The following is a 19275-nucleotide window of genomic DNA, read 5'->3' on the forward strand; positions in this document are numbered from 1 at the left end:
GAAGTGTTCTCCAAAACAAGACAAAGGTACTATAATGAGCTAGGCAGGAAGCAGGGTCTCCACTCTCTTCAAAAGATTAGTCAGTGTAAATCTTTTTGGCAGTAATGGTGTTTTTTTTCTAAGGCTGGACAATGACAACAACATTTACTCAAAGCATGAGAATTCATGAATGTCTGGCAGTGTTGTCCGTGAAATACAAACAAGACTATCTGTTTTTCACTCTGCATTTTCAACTCAGTACCAGCTGGATTCTGCAAAAACATGGGTTAGTTCTGATACACCAGATAACCGACTCATCCCAGTCAGATCCCATAAGTGAAGCATTTCAGAAGTAGCACTGGCTGTTACTAAACACACTCCTCCTTAGCTACGGAATGAATAACAACATCGCCTCAACCTCCCATGTCTATCCTGAGGCAGATACAAAAGAAAAGATATTAAAAGCAAGTAATAACAACAGTGGTGGAGAAAATGCTACACAAGATTATTTCTCTGGGCTAAATCTTAGGCATTGTAATACTTCATCTACAACCATGCTCATTCAAAAGTCTGACTGTATTTACATGGGCTTGTATTTTTTGGATCCAGGCAGTGTGCTAGAAGGGTAGTTTTCACCATGCTTTCATTTACTGTCTTTATAGAAGTTAATGTATTAGTGACTAGCCAGTGAGGTACTAGAGAGCATCTACCTCAAGAGTTGGCTGCAGTATGATGCAAGTTGGCAGATGCCCTGGATCCCTCCAGTTTCACTGGGAGCAAGTTGTCTGTAAACACAGGCAGGAAAACTAATGTCAACCCAATCCACAACCAAAGTATATTCACCGTCTCACGACAGACAGGATTTTCTACCATGACCAACCAAGAAAGACCAGAGGCTGAGTTGGCTGTTGACAAAGGGCAGCTGTTGGCTAAAACAACTCATATCACCATTTCCTTTCCGCTGCTGGAGGCACCTGGCTGTGCAGCCAGAGGTACCATAAGGTTCAGCTCAGCTCTGTCTGTGAAGTGGAGTGACAAAAAGCATGAAGTCCAAGAAGAGCTCAGGAAAGAAAGGCTGTGTGTGAATGCATTAATAAAAGGAAGATAAATCTTTCATCATAGACTCATGGCAAAACACATTTGTACAGAAACTGACAATCATCCCACAAGTACACACATAAAGAAAGTGCCAGAATTGCATGTTTAATACTTCCACTAAAAGGCAAGGTGACAGAATGCATATCATTAATGCACAGCTTCAAAATTCTGAATAAGAAGTACCAACGCAATCTCAAAAAGTACATGTCAAGTACCAATAAAAAGTATTGCCCATAAGCTTCACATCTGGGACTGGAGTTGGCACTATTTGCTGCTTTCTAGAAAAACAAACAGGAAAAATGAGCTCCAAAACATGTCTCAACAAAGAAAATCCCAGAAGTATGGAGTGAGAAGAGAAACAGCAGTGGCATGGCTGTCAGGTTAAACCTCCTGAAGTCCAAGAGTCAACAAATTCTGTTGGGCTTACAGTTTCTGTAGCATAGTGTATTTTGCCACCATAATTCATACAGCAAAACTCTTCCTCAGTAGCACAGGGAAATCCATGAGATTTGTCTTGCTACTGAGACACATTCAAAGTCAAATTTGGTGGCATCACGCAGAGCAGCCAAGAGGAACACAGGCTGCACTGCCAGGGTGCTTGGGGAGAGACGAAAACCAGCAGCATCCTTTGGGACAGGACAGGGAAAACAAGTGCTGAAGCCCAACACCTCTACTAAAAGCCTCAAAATGGCATCTCCATGTGAATGCAGGGCTTTTGACTAAAATCACCACTATGGTCCCCAGCTCTGCTCCACACTACCCCTCACTACTGACAGGGTACAAATGCTGTAGGCTACACACTACACACTGTAGGAAACCTGTCATTGCAAAATTTTAAACATTTTGTGACTGTTGAATGTATTGCAAAGTGAGATGTGCTTGAGGGGGCTACAGTTTCCTTCATCTCCACACTCCATTCCTGAAGGGGAAAATTTCAAAAAATAACAATACCTGTCCCATCCTAAGCATGCTCTCACTTTCTCTTTCTCTTGGTGTTTTTAAAGATGGTAAGCAGTTGTTTAGATTGTTTCTTCACCTTCTTCCTTTTCCTCTTCAGAAAAGGCCACATAATTTTTCTTCTCCAAGTCTAGAGACTTTACTACAACTTCTGGAAGGACTGTTCCAGAAATATTTAGACTTGTTGGTTATTAAATGCCAAATCTTGGCTGGCTGTTGATAACTTCCTATAACTTTCAATAGGCAGCTGAAGCATCTTTTACATCAGTGGATATCACTATTTCAATATTAGCATTGTTAATATTGCTAGTATTGCAATATTAGTATTGCTCAGCAAGACAAAGCTTGTTCTTTCCTATGACATTTAATTTATGAAGTAACTTATGGGGAATATAGGAAAGACATCACTGTTCCCACTGTTTGCATTTAGTATGTTTACAAAATTTGCCCAATTAGCAGAATCATTGAAAAGTGAGTACTAAATAATGGCTTAGATATAAAAATACTTACTATTAAAGTAAGCAAGTTTATTAGCATACCTACACATAAACAGCTATTAAACTATGTCTAGGAAAAAATACCGTTTCCTCTGTGCTAACTTTGTGCATGTGTTTCACATGAAACTGTCCTATTCTAAAGACTCCTCACTTTACAAAAGTATCTTCTGCTTCCCAATCTTTGCAAGATACTCTTTTGAAATAAAAAGCTGAACAGTTATAAAGCATCTGCTTGTGTAAAAACAGTGATTCAGCAGGAAACATGTACTTGAAATACCCTTCATAAGAAAGGGCTTATTCAGGCAGGGACAGTTGGCAGGGCTATCTCAAGTCTCCACTTGAATGCTCTTTTTCCAGTTCATGTTGAAGGGATTCAGATGCCTGAGAAGAAGCTAATCACCATTTTTATAGGCTGTGGAAAGCAGTTCAGGTTCAGAATTGCAAGGGCTTGTACCAAAAGCTCCCCCAGTGAAAAGCAAAGGGCCATAAGTTAATGTTCAACAGAAACTGGCAGATCTGCTACACTCGCTGAGCAATGTGGTCAGGTATGAATTGGAAGTGCATACATAAAGTAACACAAGTATGGTTGCTCAAAGTTCAGCTGCAGCGTTTAACACACAATACACTAAAGAGAAAAAGGCAGGGAACACCTAACACATTAAATATTTTAGCTACTTCTAATCCTTCCACAATTTCTGCTCATGTGAAACACAGGAACAAAAGCTTTAGATCTAATAATAGGTGTATGTTGAAGTCAGCAAGCAACATTGTACATAACTGGAAGCAAAAATTGCCATAGTCTGCTGCAAGTATCTTTATCATCAACATAATCAAGACATACCACCAGATTAATTTGCAGTGGTCTTGCAAGTTGCTTCCGGATACAGGTTTACTCTTACATTTTTAACCAGTGTCAGTGCCAGCAAAGCTTTAATAGAAAGTAATGGATAACAAAGTTTTGTGTAAGAGTAGAGAAAACCAAAGTAAACAGCGGCCATAGAACTTAAAAATCCATTTCATGTTAATAATCTAGTCTTCCTATTTATGATGTGACTAATGTGACTGCGCGGGAGCTAGTTCAGACCATGTCATAACTCCCATCGAAGATCTTTGTGTTGTACTTTTCTATGTACTACTCATTAATCAGTTACTGGACTATATGCCAGCTCTTAAAATACTTGTACTTTCAAGTTCTTGGATAACAGTGTATATGTCATATGCTATGAAAAAGTGTAGATGTGCACACTTGGACAGGCAGAACACACAAAACATGACACCATATCATGCTTATGGTCACTTCCATTTTCAAAAAGGTACCAAAGCAGCAGGTATCATGTCTGTAAAGCACATTGCTTCCCTCCAACATTGCAAAAAGGCAGAAGTGCTACAGCCTAGCACAGCATTAAAGGCCACCTTTGGACATTTAGATTTCAGTTCTTAATCTGCACCACTAACGTAACAGCATCAAGATTAATAATGTACTATATACTTACTTCAGTAACAAAATTAGAAAGATTTTAGAAATCCTGGATTTGATTGCTGTCAGTCAGCTGACATAGAAGAAAAATCCCAAACAATTTGTGGATGCATAAGTGATCTTTACTTCAGAAAGTATTGGGAAATGCGTTAACTGAGTCTTGCTTTAGAAACAGTACTCCCTATGCAAAATTTTCTTCAAAGACAGCTGTTTCCTAAATTAATTTGGACCACCGCATACAGACATTTGTTTTGAAGTGGTTGAGACAGAGCCACATGTCAGGTGACACTGTATGGATATTTCTGCAGTACAACAATACTAATAGAGGAAAAGAAGGATCTGAAAAGGAAGTAGGAAAATGTCAGGCTGCAAAGCTGGCATTTTGCCATCAAAACACAGTATTACCTATTTCTTCTATAAATGTTCAGACTTCAAAAGCAGCAGCAACACATACTATAAAGCATGAAATCAAACCACATAGCATGTGTTCCCCCCCTAAAAAAAATCCCTTGATTAAAGGGGGAATATTTACAAATAGCTTCAGAAGTCACCTGTATAGATCTTCTCCAGGATTTGCACATCCCGAGATAGGTGAAAGTAATGTAACAGTACCATTCTAAAACAAATGAAAAATTGAATTTATAAACTCTGCTCTATGCACTCAAGCATATCACAACACACTGCCTGGGTTACTGCAAGTTTTAGACTGGATTACATTGCAATTGAAAACAAAGCTTCAAAAACACCAGAAGACTTGGACCGTGGAGAGGGGAGCAAGTTAAAATACAATCCTCATTACATTCTGGGACTTGTTTATGAAACTTAAATGGTCTTGATAATCTACGAGTCATGAAATTCCAGTCTTGATGTCCTTGACAAATAAAAAATGCTGGATTTTAAAGGACAAACTCAAGCATGTCATATTTGGCAAATATTTTAAGTAATACGTCTGTAATCTTTTTTGTTTCAATAGTCTTGTTCTGACTGCATTACTATTAGCTGTTGCACCGATGAAACAACATTTGAAGATGACCTTCAAGGACTTGGTTTCAAATTAAACCATCAGGAACCCCGAGGGTAAAAGGGTTCACTGGTTAAGACAGCACTCTCTATAATAAATTATTTCAAATCTAAAAAAATAAAGCTGAGCTGAACAGTCTCTGCAATAATAGTAACTGTTGCCTTTTATGCGTCTGAACAGACAGAAATCAGCAATGACAGATCTTTAAGATTTATTTTAACTTTTTATATGTACTCTTGTTGATGTACAGAAGCTAAACTATTACACTAGCATTACAACTTCAAGTTCAGGACTTCCTTTTCCCAAATGATCTGAATTCTATCATGGAAAGCAAGTAAACATGCTTTTCTTTTCTCCTACTGCAGACATTGAGCCAGAGCCCTGAATCCTTCTTATAGCAACAGAAGATTTTTTTAAATATAACTTTAACATTACAAATGTTGAATTCCATTTCAGTACTTCTCTCCTGCCCCCTCCTGTCACCCTGCCTAGTAATCCCATTTTGGGCTGCAAGGCTTGAGATGCATACAGGTCCTTCGTCATCTTCACTTGCAGCTTAAAGGACAGTTGTGACAAGAAACAATTTCTTCAGTTCTCCTCCTCCGACCATCCACAACATTTTTTCCCCCAATGAGGAAAATGGCAACATGGAGGTCAAAACGCATCTGCATTCCCTTGAGAAGCCTGGACTTCCACCCACTGTTCCTTACCTTGGTGATTCAGGGAGATGCGGTTAGATGGTTCTTGGAAACCCGGTTCCACCAGATCCCGCCGACCATGAGTTGAAGTCTGATCTACATTGTCCTAAAAAGAGAGGAGCAGAATATCTTATCAAAATCAGGCATTCTGTGATTCCTATAAGCTACATTACACAAAGTCAAAAAACCTATACAAAACAAAAAAACCCCTGCCATACCTCTGACAGGAGAAATCAGTGTCAGAGAAGGTGGGGGGGGCAGATCATATGGGGACACAAGACTGTCACATTAATACCTGAGGCATGAATCCAGAATCAATGACTATGCTTTTGGTTCATTTGTACACAAGTCTGCATTTCAAACTGAGAAACAGTGACGTAAATGCACTTCCTAGTTTAACAAAAGTTTCTTACATCAAATTATGCGGAGGCTTGGGGCTTTGTTTTCTCTAATTCCAAGTCTGTGGCTTAGGGTTTTATAACTAATTAACTGGACTGAAACAGATTCAGTAGTGAACTACTAAACCTCAAGAGGAATCAGAAGTTCAGTTTAGATAAACATCCATGCCTCTGGATGCCAACCTGTTGTTTTTTTCATACTAGAACTCTCACAAGATCAGGTTTCATGAAGTTTTTACACAAACTGAATTTGGCTCAGTCTAAAACACCACAGTTTCTCACAGATCTTGCCAAAGAAGACAACTAGGAGAAAGCAGGGGAACTGAAATATAAACAAGAATATAAGAAAAGCAAGATAAGTCACATTTTCGAAGTATGAGAAGGAGATTTAAAGCAGGTACATAGTTTTACAAAGTTGGCATACCTTTGCATATACCAGTTAAAGGTCGGTATGGAAAAGTGCATCAAGTTGACTGCATTGATATATCACCCACCATAAACTGCTGCAGTGATATACGTGACTATATACACAATCCTGCTGTGCCCAAAGTGTGGGATAAATACACGGTAGCATCACCCACATTTATGTCAAAACATAGGAACCACCTTCATGGCAAATGACATTGTAATTATGGCAGAGCAATAACATGCCCACAGTAAGTGGCAATTCAACTACGTGCAACCATGAACTCTCAGCCCAGCACTTCCAGTTTACAGAATATAAGCTAATACTCAAAAACATAATGGATGTAGTGTTTGGGGCTTAGAATTGCATATAGTTATACAGTATATGAAATAAATTATATTATCTCTTCATCAGAGAGACTGTCTTAGCAAATACTTGAGCTTTGATTCAAGTACTCAAGCACCACTCTAGTGTCTTCACCATCAGGGATCAGTTCAAGACCCCACAGGCATTTAGAAGACAAAAGCTGCCAACAGTGGTATGACTAAGGAAGGTTTTTATGAGTAAACAATATATCATAAGATACAAATGGCATCCATCTATGCCAGATACAACTGGGACTACTTAGATTTCTGCCTCCATATTGACTATCTCCACATATTGCTCTTCACATTCTTCGCACTGGTTTTCAAAACACTGGTTGTTGTTTCATGAGCCACATCTCCCTTACCTCACAAGTTTTTGTATTTGCTTCTTAGGATCAAATAAACCCCCCCTAACAACATCAGACCTTCTGTCAGCACAACTATCTTTGTTCTTACTTTCTTGAAACTGCAGTATTTGTTAGCTCTTTCACTGGAGTTAGCTGAACATGTATGAGGAACAAGCAATTCATGAGGTCCTGTCTCTGTCAAATCCCTTGCAACTGCAGGGTATCACATTCCAACATTACTAGTGCTTTTGGAGCGCTAGTCATTCTCACTGGATATATCTCATTTTCTCTGGGACACCACACAACCATCATTGACCTGGTTCACATCATCTTAATTTTAAATTTCAGGCAGGAAGTTTGAGACTTGGAACACAAGAAGGCAGCTGGAGAAAGGACATACAAAATTATGAGTCTGTTCCCCAGAAAATTAAGTGTAATTGATTCTAAGGTGCCAAGGGCAACAGGGAGGAGGAGATGCTTATCTAGGAAAATTTTCAGTCAAAACCTACAGTTGAAGCTGATTGCTCTCAGTACAAAGGCTAAGAGGTGAGCATCCCAGGCATGGAGAACTCAGCAGAACATCCCTCCCTAGCAAAGAGCTTTTCTCTGTGCATTTCTCTCCATGCAATTCAACATGACAAATTTTTATGGGGTAGCTAAAACCCCAGAGATGCAGTTTAGCACTACCAGTTCCACTTCCCAGGAACAAGTCCCAGTGTCCAATGCATAGATGCAGTTACATACTGCCTCTTGTCTGGGAAGAACAATGGGGCATTCCAAGAGAAATAAAAGCTGGAACAAGAAAAGTAACAAATAGCTTATAACTGGTTATCTAAATGTGTTTGCAGTTGCCCCAACACATACAACTGCAAGGCAAGATTCATGCAGTGCTATGCATCAACAAAGGTGAAATGGGGCTGAGATGCATCATTTTACATTTGCATTTCCCACAGCAGTAACACATAAACATTTAACTGAAAAGACCTTATTTCAGGCTTACATCTGGCTCCAAGCCCGTAACTCTTCAATTAAACTGGATTTTATTTTTTTTTTTTTTTAGCTAGCAATTGTCAATAATTTACAGGAATAGGATACACCCTCTCTGGAATCACCTTACATCTGTACCAGAAGATGCTGAGAACCACAGGCCTCACGAAGTTAAGCCAAAGCCATGGTCAAAGTTTTCAGAAGCAGACATTATAGTGACTAATGACTGCTGGTTGCTGCCCTCATAAAGCTGATGCCCCTGACTATTTCATTTGGTGCAAACACCTGCTCAGAAGGTCCGGAGAGTTCTCCTTCTGCTTGAGCAAAGCAGGGAAACAAAGGTTTCCTCCGGACACTGAGGGCCAGCAAAACCCAGGTGCTAAAGCAAAGCAACAAGCCGTGCATAAACAAAGCCACACCTGTTACAGCAATGCAGGCAGTGGAGGGGAAAAGGTAAGGGCGGTGTGGTTTAAAGAGCTAGGGGTAGTTTCACATGACCCTCCAGAATCTGTTTGTGTCCGTTGTGCACAGACAAACACTGGCACTCGGCCAGATGCAGCTGAGATCAGACACTGGAACAAGGTTAAAAGAAGAAAGGGGAGGGGGGCAGGAAATAAAGTTATATAATTGCTCTGTGCCAGCAGCCTTGTTGTTGGGCTCCATCTCAAGGCTGAGGTCATGGCCCTTAGCAAGGTGGGCACCTGCTTTGATCTATCATCATCCCTCCTGTCGTGACTGAAACCAAGCTTGAAGTCATTTGTTTGCTTCATGGTTTAATCCCCAGCTCTCCCTCCTTTTCCAATAAATGCTCTCAATATGAAATTAAAGCATGTTACTTAACTTACTGGACCATCCAGCTTTTGTAGTATTTTTAGAAGCTAACTGAGCATTAGCCCTCCCTGACTTGTTTGCATGTACTATTTTCTCCGTCAGTCAGCATCTGCAACCAAGGATGATTTAATCAAGTGACTAGCAAGAGTGCTAGAAGGATCTGAAGCGGGGTTTATTTTTCACAGAGTCCTTTAAAGTATTAGGATTTCATATAGCCAAACACACCATCATTACAGGTCACACTACAGTGTCCTTTTGCAAACCTATATTGCACTACACAAAAGGTGACATGCTTACATCGCATTAAGAGCCAAAGTCCACCCATAAGCAGTGTTATCTCTACGTATCAGTAACCAGGACAATCTGGATTTATTTTTCAATCTATAACCAAGCCTTTCAAGTTGCACTCCCTCAACTATGACATATGCTTGCTGCTGTTTGTGCTAGCACAATAAGCATTTTAGTTATCAAAGAAAACATTAAATCTTATTTTTAATCAGTGAATCAGATAGTCATATACTACAGCAGCTCCACTGTCTGCACATGTGTTCTTAAGTCACTTCTTCAGCTCCAAGTGCTACTGTTCCCACCTGCAGGTTAGCTCAGAAAAGTATTTATCAGTATGAGACAGTGTTATTAGGCTGACCAGTGTGTTGCTACTACTCTACTGCTGCTTCTCTCATCCTAATTCATTCAGCAAAGGTTATCTAGTCAGTCATTCAGGATAATCTTATGGGTAAATAGTGCCTAGAGAAGGGAGGAAGCAGATTTGAAAGCACAAATAATAAAGTATCATCTGTATTTCCCTTCTCCCTTGTTCTTTGCAAAGAAAGGGGCCTAACATTAGCAGAGACCGAGTAGCTTTCTTGAGAAGTCTGGAAATCCCCTGTTACTGAAGGCTTTAACTTTTTCTAACTTCAGCAGTCACTGGAAGTTTACGAGATGAAGAAAGGCTACAAGTGGCAGCGCAGCTTCTCGGAAGCTCCTGGGAGCATGGCCAGACTGAGGATGGCCAGACCACCAAGATGACAGTCCCTGGTTTTGGATTTACTGTAGCTGTCTGCAAACCCACACTGCCGTGCTCCTGAACAAAAGGTTCAATTGAGCAAGAGTCACGCGTACTCATGCCAGCAGTCCCACAGCGACAAATTAAGATCATGACATACTTCTGATGTTTGTACACTGTCCAGCACAACAGAAAGTAAAGTCAGACGTGCTGACGGGTCTCACCGTGGTTTAGGAGACTATCAAGGCAGATACACCTCTGTTTGCACAGAGGCACTCCTGCCTTGCCTGCCCACTTGGCAGAGCTCATTCACCGCACCAAGGTAGAGGTCTTAAAACTAGTTGAGCGTAAAGAGAAAATTAGCCAAGTCATTGTTTGAACCACCTTAGCTTTACTCTTTTCAGGCAACTTGTGTAAAGCAAAATGAAGTACTTCATGCTAGTACAGACAAAGGAAGCTATTGCAGAGTGTTCAAGTGTAAGTGGTTTCCAAAAAAGGCAGTTACAAAAATTCACTGAAGAAGTGTCCATCAAGGGCTGTGAAAAAGCAGACACAGCTCCAGGCTTCTGGAGAAGAAAGGGGATACTTGAAGAAATTATACTCTCTCTTTGTATCTGCAACTTGTTGCTCTTAGAGGAAGGAGACAGAGATAGAGGAACATTTCTTTATCTGACCCAGTAGCGTAATTCTTAACATGCTTTTGGAGTTTCCTTAAGCAATAAACAGATTAGGCTGCAATTTCTTCTGAGGACTGGTTTATAAGATTCCTCACTTTCCAAACAAACTACTATTTGCATTTAGGTAAAGTAACTTCCTGCACTGTTTTTTAAGCTCTGCACTGCATTTTAAGCTATGTTGCTTCTTTATACTATGATTTTGCAGCTTACTAGAAGCATCAAATGTACAAGGAGGATAATAGACTCAATTATGCCAAGTGTTGAATAGCCAGCTATTCATCTAAATAAACTGTCCTATAGCTTACTGGTATCCACAAGCATCTACAGAGTTTCTGTTCACTCAGTTTTACTCTTAGCCCTGTGAAGGCAAACATACAAGCATTTACAAGAATAAATCCAACTGACAGATCCAAACCTAGTTTCAAGTTCTAATCCAAACTCCACAGTCCAGATCAATTAGCAATGCATGTGACGCTCCTTTCTTAAAAATACAGCAGCACAGTCCCCTACCAGACAGATGTTTGGTACAGCATATTTTCAGCAAGCTGACATCCTGGAGTTTGAGGACATATGTCCCAAGGGAAGAGCAAGGCTCTTGGGTTTGTCCAAAGTCACTTCTTTGCAGATGATTTCAACTTTATTCAAACACAGTTTGTATGTTTTACTGTTTTCTGCAAGAGTGCTTAACATCTCATAGAAATAAAGAAAAAAGAAGCTTTGCACACTAGGCAAAAAACTTTAAAGTGCATTCTCAGACAACCCACATATTACATAATTAAAGACCTGTAACCTGGTTTCCTGCCTCTTAACTATAGTCATTTGACTAGGTAAGAGCCAAGTGAAAGGCTCAGTAAGTCAACAGAGTAACTGTGAACCTAGAATTTTAGCATTCCCATTGCTAAGAGAGCTTGTACAAACAAGGGCTTAAAATAAAGCCACTTAGCTTTGTCAAAAGCTGGGCTCTCTCTCCTGAGGTAGCAAAGCCACTAACTGCAGGAATCCTTCTGTTTTTACAGTACTGGCTGTCAAGACTAGGAGCAATAACCCTAGAGACCAAGAACAAACAAGCCCAGCTCAGGATTACAGAAGCAAAGGCAGCAGTACATTCCTCCCGACACACAGCAGCACCTCTGATCCTCGGTGCCGCAAATCACTGCAGCAAATCACTGAAAACCTGACACGGCGCAGACTTATTGTGATCCAAACATTCATACGACCCTCAGCAGACTTACTAGCCCACCATGCAACATATACAATAGCTACAAGAAACACAGCAGACCAGGAATTAGCAAAGAAAGAAGGAAAATGAGACTGATAGACAAGACAGACCTGCGTCCATGGTCCATGTCACTGCAATGGCAGGGAATTTGTTAAATGAATCACAGGAATTATATTACATCCCATGATACAGGGGAAGGCAGAAAGGCTTGTCAGTCTGACCTTGGAGGAATTTCTCTCCCGACCCCCTCTGGGCTTCAGTAACCCACTGACCGTAAGTCGTTAGATTTAGCAGAAAATTGGGAGTTTGGACCCTGTTATTGACACTGAAACCCCAAGTCAGTGAAGTATTTCTTTCTAAAAGCCATGGGTTGACATACTTATAGAAGCTACTGCTATAGCTGAGCTAGAAAGTTATTTTTCTGAAGGTGCTTCAGATTTATTTTAGGAGTCCAGTTATGTGACTTGTCACCACCTGCATTGCAACTGCTATCAGGGCACACCAAAAACTACTCTTACTACTAGCTTCTTCCTGTCCTCCCCCCAACTCCAAGTGTCTCTTTGCCCTCCAGGAAATAAACAAATAAGTTAATCAAATAGTTAATGTAGTTTAGCAAGAGTTGGACCATGACTAGCAAGCTCCAACAGTATCTGGTAGGAGCAGTTTATTAATAAAAGGCTTTTCTCCAGTAAGGCAGGAGTGAGCATACCACATCAGCTGACAGCTCCAGCAATGCATTTTTACTGCACACACACAGGCTAACATTACAGATTCAGCTTCTCTAGGCTGGTCTTTGCAAAACTGGCATTAACAGGATTTTCAACACTCCTGGACCCAAACTTTGGCAATAATGACATCAAAATAAATTTCTCTCCCTAGATGCAGTCCTCTCGTAGTAGAAACTAACTGCTTCTGCAAGAATTGAGCTGTCTCCCAGTACTTTGCACAAGAAAATGGATAGTACGTTCCACACTGTGCACTTTTTGGACCAGACTACCATTTATTATGGGACAAGAAAATTCAATGCATTATGGTTGCTGTCTTTTAATCAGCTAGCAAGGAGGGAATCCAACTGACAGGCTTAGAAATGCTAAGAGCTTTGTTCTATTTTTAATGAGACTAAAACCACTGGGTCTGTTAGAGACAGTTTACATAGTTTACAGCTAAAATAAAGTCCTGAGATACAGAAAAGAAACAATTGCACAAAGTTCTCAGTGAAAGCAATCACTCCTTAGAGGTGTCTTCATCTATAAAGTACTTACAAAAATGAAGCACTTACTTACTGATGAAGTATTCTTTTGCGTCCTTTTTTTTAAAACAAACTAGGTTCCTTTTCATTTCTAACAAAACACCACTGAATAAATGAAGTTTATATTAGGAAATTCTTCACAGCAGAAAAATCACATGCTTACATAAAATTTTTGTTTCTTCTGCTGGTGCCTATAGATCCTGATGTGTCTTTAGCTTTTCAGTGACATATTGCATCATTCTCTTATCAAAGAATTGAGACTTAAGAGACTATACTACTTAAATTGACCTAAAGGCACAAGTTTGCACATGTTAACTACTATACTGAATGGTGTACACGAAATCTCAGGCAGTAATGCAACTCATAACAATGTGTTGTTGCTCATAAAACCTTTAGCCTATTCAAGAATCTTTACCAGGGTCACTTTCTATGTTTTGTCCAAGTTTCTTAAGTGCATGGTCAGGCTATATTCCTTCTTCATCAGAAAAAGAAATACAATGGCAATATTTGTGCCCTGGTGCTATGGAAAATTTCAGCATGTAACACACTTGCCAACACACCTGTCCAGTCTGAGAAAGTGTCTTCAAAATTATTTTCTTTTACCTTGTGTTTAAAAAAAATTAAAAAAAAAATCTCCATATATGCTTTCGGGGGAAGCTGTAACACAGAAAGAAGGTATAGGATATTTGATCCTTTTCAATGCACTGCCCTCCCCATGCTCAGACCTGTGAAATACAAGGTAGCTCATCTGTTCTACTTGGCATCAAATCTACTAGAGCTTCGGTTGTAGCAGCGCTGCTGACCAGCTGCTTCACGGAACACTGGCTTTGGGAGTCAGGTGTTGACAGCATCCTTGCACCACGTGGACAGGAGACGTTCTGCAAAATGCCTTGGACAGTTTGTCCCAGTACAAGCTAATGATGCCCTGAATTAACCTTGGAAGGCTCAATGCTTGAAACGATGAGCTGGTGGACTCTGGATCTGGCACTGCAGCAAAAAATTTCTGTGTCTCAGGCCAGGGGAGGGCGGAGAGAAGGGAAGATGCCACCTGGGTTGAAGGAACCACTATTTCCATCCAAGTGCATTCTCTTCAGGAATTTATATTCAAATATCTACGCTTTGGGAAGCAGCAACCACAGCCAGATGACCTAAATTTAAGTGTACGTACCCCCATAGCTAGGCAGCCCTGAAAACTCAAGACAGATGAAACTGTAACAAAGGAATGAAAGTAGTATGAAATACAGAGCAAAGGAATTTACGCCATCTGAATGCGGGTCTGCTCTCTTACAGGCAATACTTCTGTCTTCTTGATGGTTCAGGTTCAAAGCAAGAGTTTGAACATGCCAAGAGATGAAGATAGTTATCCACAGCCCTTGACAGAGCTGATAAAATGATAAACCTCTTGTGGGGCAGGAGCCTCTGTACCACACAGACCTTTAAAATGTACTGGATGCCAGCAAGCAAAGTAACGTTCACACGATAATGAAATTGTTCTTCATACTGAAACTCTGATGAATTTAAAGTGTCACGTTGAACAAATTCATACAAGACTATTTTGCTATCCTTACTTCAACTATCAGCAACATGGACCTTCTCACTCTACTTTCCAGTCAATTTTCTCAATTGCTGCAATTTAGGGTGTGCTTGGTACCCCTCCCCTCCTTCCAAAGAGTGATCCTTAGCATTAGATAAGTAATTAACTAGGTCTAGAAATGTCTGTCCCATCTGATAAAACCTATGATCCTAATTATATTGATCACACACCTTTCTGCTTAGATAAAGAACCATTTGCCTGTTATATGGTGCAGTTTGCCCCAGAACTCATTGCCTACCTCAGACAAGAGCATTAGTATTTCAGGTGACATACTCTCAGTTAGATACAGAAGTAACTCTTTACACAGTTCCAAAACAGCAAGCCTTACCAAAAAGATATTTCAGAATCTCAGACATGGGGTAAAGATTTATACATTTCAGCTGACTGCTCTCTCCCCTACTCAAACCCCACAGAAATCACAGACACATCTCTAAAGCACAATAATCATATATTTTCATGATTAATAACCCAGCATCAGATCACATATTGAAACAGAATGCTGTGCTCTCCCCTAACCAAACAGCAGTGTTACACTCAGTGCAAATGAGTAATGTACTTTATGCAAAAAAAGTTACGGAGTCTAGGAACAGTCTACAATATATGGGTACTTAAAAAAAAAAAGTTCTTTTTTACTGCTTACATTCACATAATGGGTTACTTTGCAAGCCCTCAGAAAAAAATAACCAACAAACCCCACACCTTTACCAAGAAAACAAGATGCCTGTATGTGTGCATTTCTTTCTTTAATCATGTCTGAATCTCATTTGACCTTTGCAGTTTTAAGAAAGTCACATACATCACTGCACCTTTCACAGTGATGGTCAAAACAGTTTTCCTGAAAAAAGTCTCACAGTGATGCTCTATTAGACCTCGTAAAGTCACCATCCCCAAGTCTTTGCACACAATGATTGAATAAAATTTCTAACACAAATGATGCTGCAGTTTGCACTATAGAAATACCTACACACAAGTGATTGATTCACAACAGCTGGAAAGAAAACAAAACAAAGATTAAGATAAGACTAACTACAGGAGTCATCCTTAATATTTCAGTGACACTGTCTTATTCCCATTTCTCAAAATGAAAGGAACTTGCAGGGCTCAGTATTGGGTCCAATCCTGTTTAATATCGTTATTGATGAACTGGATGAGGGGATCAAGGGCACCCTTAGTAAGTTTGTGGATGACACCAAGTTGGGTGGGAGTGCTGATCTGCTGGAGGATGGGAAGGCTCTGCAGAGGGATCCAAACAGTCTGTATAGATGGGGTAAGACCAACAGTGTGAGGTTCAACAAGTCCAAATGCCAGGTCCTGCACCTGGGTCACAACAACCTCATGCAGTCCTATAGGCTGGGGGAAGAGTGGCTGGAAAGCAGTCCAGCAGAAAAGAACCTGGGGGTGCTGTTTGAGAGCTGGCTAAATAAGAGCCAGCAGTGTGCCCAGGTGGCCAAGGCCAATGGCATCCTGACTTCTACCAAAAATAGGCCAGCAGAACCAGGGCAGTAAATGTTCCCTCTGTACTCAGCCACTGGTGAAGATGCACCTTGAGTCCTGTGTCTAGTTCTGGGCCTCTCACTACAAGGAGCTCACTGAGGTTCTGGAGCAAGTCCAGAGAAGGGCAACAAAGTTGGTGAAGGGTGTGGAGAGTAAGTCATATGATGAGTGGCTGTGGGAGCCTGGGGGTGTTTAGCCTAGAGAAAAGAAGGTTCAGGGGAGACCTTACCGCTCTCTACAACTGCCTGAAAGGAGGTTGTAGCCAAGTGGGGGTCAGGCTCTTCACACAACCAACCAGCAAAAGGATGAGAGGACACAGCCTCAAGCTGTACCAGCAAAGGTTCAGGGCGGACATCAGAAGGAATTTCTGGGGTTGTTAAACATTGGAACAGACTGCCCAGGGATGTGGTGGAGTCACTATCCCTGGAGTTGTTCAAGAAACAACTGGGCGTGGCACTTAGTTCTGTGGTCTAGTTGACAAGGTCCAAACATTGGACTTGACCTTGGAGGTCTTTTCCAACTTCATGATTCTGTGAATTTCTACATCTTCAGAGTCTTTAGAAAAAGAATTAACTAATTTGACTGTAGTAAAATCCCAGCACCTCAAAGTTACTTTTTAGCCTGAGAACTTCTCTCAGTGCTCTGCATACTTTATCTCTCTCTGTCTTAATTTTCAAAAATCTAGGTACAGTATACAATATGCCTAATTGTTACACTTGTTGCAGTATTAATAAAAATATATATTTATATCTATCTCAAGGTAGCAGCTGCCATGTTATCCTTTCCTTAAGGAAAGGGAGTTAATTGTAAGTAGCTCTACCAGTATCCTGCATTAAGAAGATGGCTTTATCAGAAAATCTTTATTGACTTAACATACTCTGAAGGAAGAAAATTCACAAAAGATCAGCAATTTGCATTTAAATAGTAATAAATTACATGTAAAATTGCAAGCTGTCCCAGGAAAACACAATACAAAGTGTAATCTTTAGTTTTTGCAGAAACTGGCACACCAAAAGCAAGCACGTCAAACACCTCTTCATGCTCGGAAGGTTTTCTTTTTGTTTCATTCTGCTTTACTGTTATTTACAGCATAACTGTGTTAAGTGACCTCTTATTTTGTACAACTGCTCCCCACCTCTTGCTAATGCCTACTGGACACATCCAAGGAAGTTACCCACAGCACGTCAGAACATACACTGCAGCGCTTCAACATAGTTAGCAGCAGCTGCTTTAGTTCTTCACAAAGCCTCTGAGGCTACATGAAAGCCTCAACAGATCAAAGAGGTTTCATAACTACCAGCATGCTACTGGAGGAAGGTCTGATGTGCCAAACATTGCCAAGGCAGCACTTGAAACAAAACAAGCAAACCACCTCAAATGAGACCTGCCCAGGTACAGGGTCTCCAAACAAGGAGAGATTTGAACAGAGATTGCAAAGCTGGTCGCCAGACCATGAGAAAATTTCTGCAAATGAATTTCTACTGTTCACTCCGAGAAAAGGTGAGATGCAATCGGATGAGTTGTGTTCAATTGGTATTGAAGTGGCTTTCAAACACCTTTCTTTCTCTTCCATGAAACCACTGCTGAAGTCTAGGGAGGGGAAGTGACTTGTTTACCTTGCACTTCAAGGGGCTGGCAGCTTGCACATGAGCAGCTACCACACTTCAGCTGAGATGGTGATTAACTCCAGCATTCAGGGCGGTACCTTTTACAGCACAATCAGTATTTACTGTACTGCTTCCTCTAGTTTTGAGCTATTCTTTCTAATCCAAAAATGCAGATCTATGAAATAAAGGTAGTGGAAAAGATTCCTGCTGAGATTAAAGTCAAACTAGAGATCAAAAAAAGGAGGAAAAGAGGAAAAACTTTGAATTAAGCTTCAGAAGCAAGCTGTGGGTGAGAGGAACAAGCCACCTTCTGGATACAGATGAACAGAAGACCATTCATTTAGCCAAGAAAATTAACTGTGCAGATTACCTGGGAGCTCCTTAGCACACTGCAATACTGACAGCATGTGTGTAGTCTTACATCCTAATACTATATGTTATTGTGTCAATACTAGAAGATGCTAGTAGGACAGCCAATACGAAGTTTCTGGTCTTGTGGGTTTGGGTTTATTTTAATCTTCAGGGCAAGTCATATTTTAAAAGATACACTGTCAGAAAACTATTTTTCCAACTTTCTCTCATCCAGCATAGCAGTTATGGTTTGTGACTAAACCATCCAGGCAATTCATGTTCAATAGCCATAAGCTTGTCATAATTTTGAGGACATAAAGGACTCCAGAAAAAAATGAGATTGCAAGAGGTGCCTTTTTAGGAACATCTTTAGCACGCTTAGTTATCTCTTTTGCCCCTGTCAGGAAAAAAAAAAAAATTATATTCCATGCAGAAATTTCACCAGCAAACATGTAGGAAGGAATTTTTTCCATCAAACTTGCAAACACACTGCCTTATACTTCTGTATGGTGAGAAGTAGAGAAACAGTCCCTCTGAAGTCTTAATTCACCTTAGAGAACAGGCTCTACAAATGCTTCCAGTTACAAAACACTCAAGGTGACTCCCTCAAATATTGACACTAATATCTGGTTTTAAAAATTTCTTGAGTCTGTCATGAATTCAAAAAGGAAAAAAAAAAATCACGTAAGTTGAGTGTGCATGTGTGGGTGGGAAAACATGTTTTAAGTCACTTTAATAAATGGATATTTATTTATGTATGTAACGTGTATGTTACATACAATCCTAGAGTTGCCTTCTACAGAAATCTTTTCAACTGGTCATGGCAAGAGGTCATGGCAGTGCTTCCTGCTTCCCTGCTAGTCAAGGAAGAATGAGCCCAAGAGAAGGGCTCTGGAAGAAGGAAGATACGCAGAGAAGGAACAGGGTAAGAGCACACAGAAGGATTGTGAAGAACTGAAGGACTTCACTCAACCAGGTGGTGGGAGATTCAGAGACCACAGAGGCTGATTAGGAAAA

At 40.4% G+C, this 19275-nt stretch overlaps 1 protein-coding gene across 5 annotated transcripts in view; it reads right to left on the reverse strand.

The window, feature by feature from the left end:
* The window catches only part of GRB10 (growth factor receptor bound protein 10), a 144941-nt gene that overhangs the window by 77782 nt on the left and 47884 nt on the right, over positions 1-19275 (reverse strand). For all 5 annotated transcript variants that reach the window (XR_007906530.1, XM_051799019.1, XM_051799016.1 and 2 more), the window contains one exon: positions 5740-5833. Coding sequence is in view for 3 of the 5 variants with exons in the window: in XM_051799016.1 (XP_051654976.1) it covers positions 5740-5833 (94 nt within the window). In the remaining 2 variants the exon portion in view is untranslated. The remainder of the gene's footprint in view (positions 1-5739; positions 5834-19275) is intronic.

This window comes from Manacus candei, unplaced genomic scaffold (genome assembly GCF_025592945.1).
Source record: "Manacus candei isolate 608988 ecotype Guabito, Panama unplaced genomic scaffold, ASM2559294v1 h1tg000049l, whole genome shotgun sequence".
In the NCBI taxonomy this organism is placed as follows: Eukaryota; Metazoa; Chordata; class Aves; order Passeriformes; family Pipridae; genus Manacus; species Manacus candei.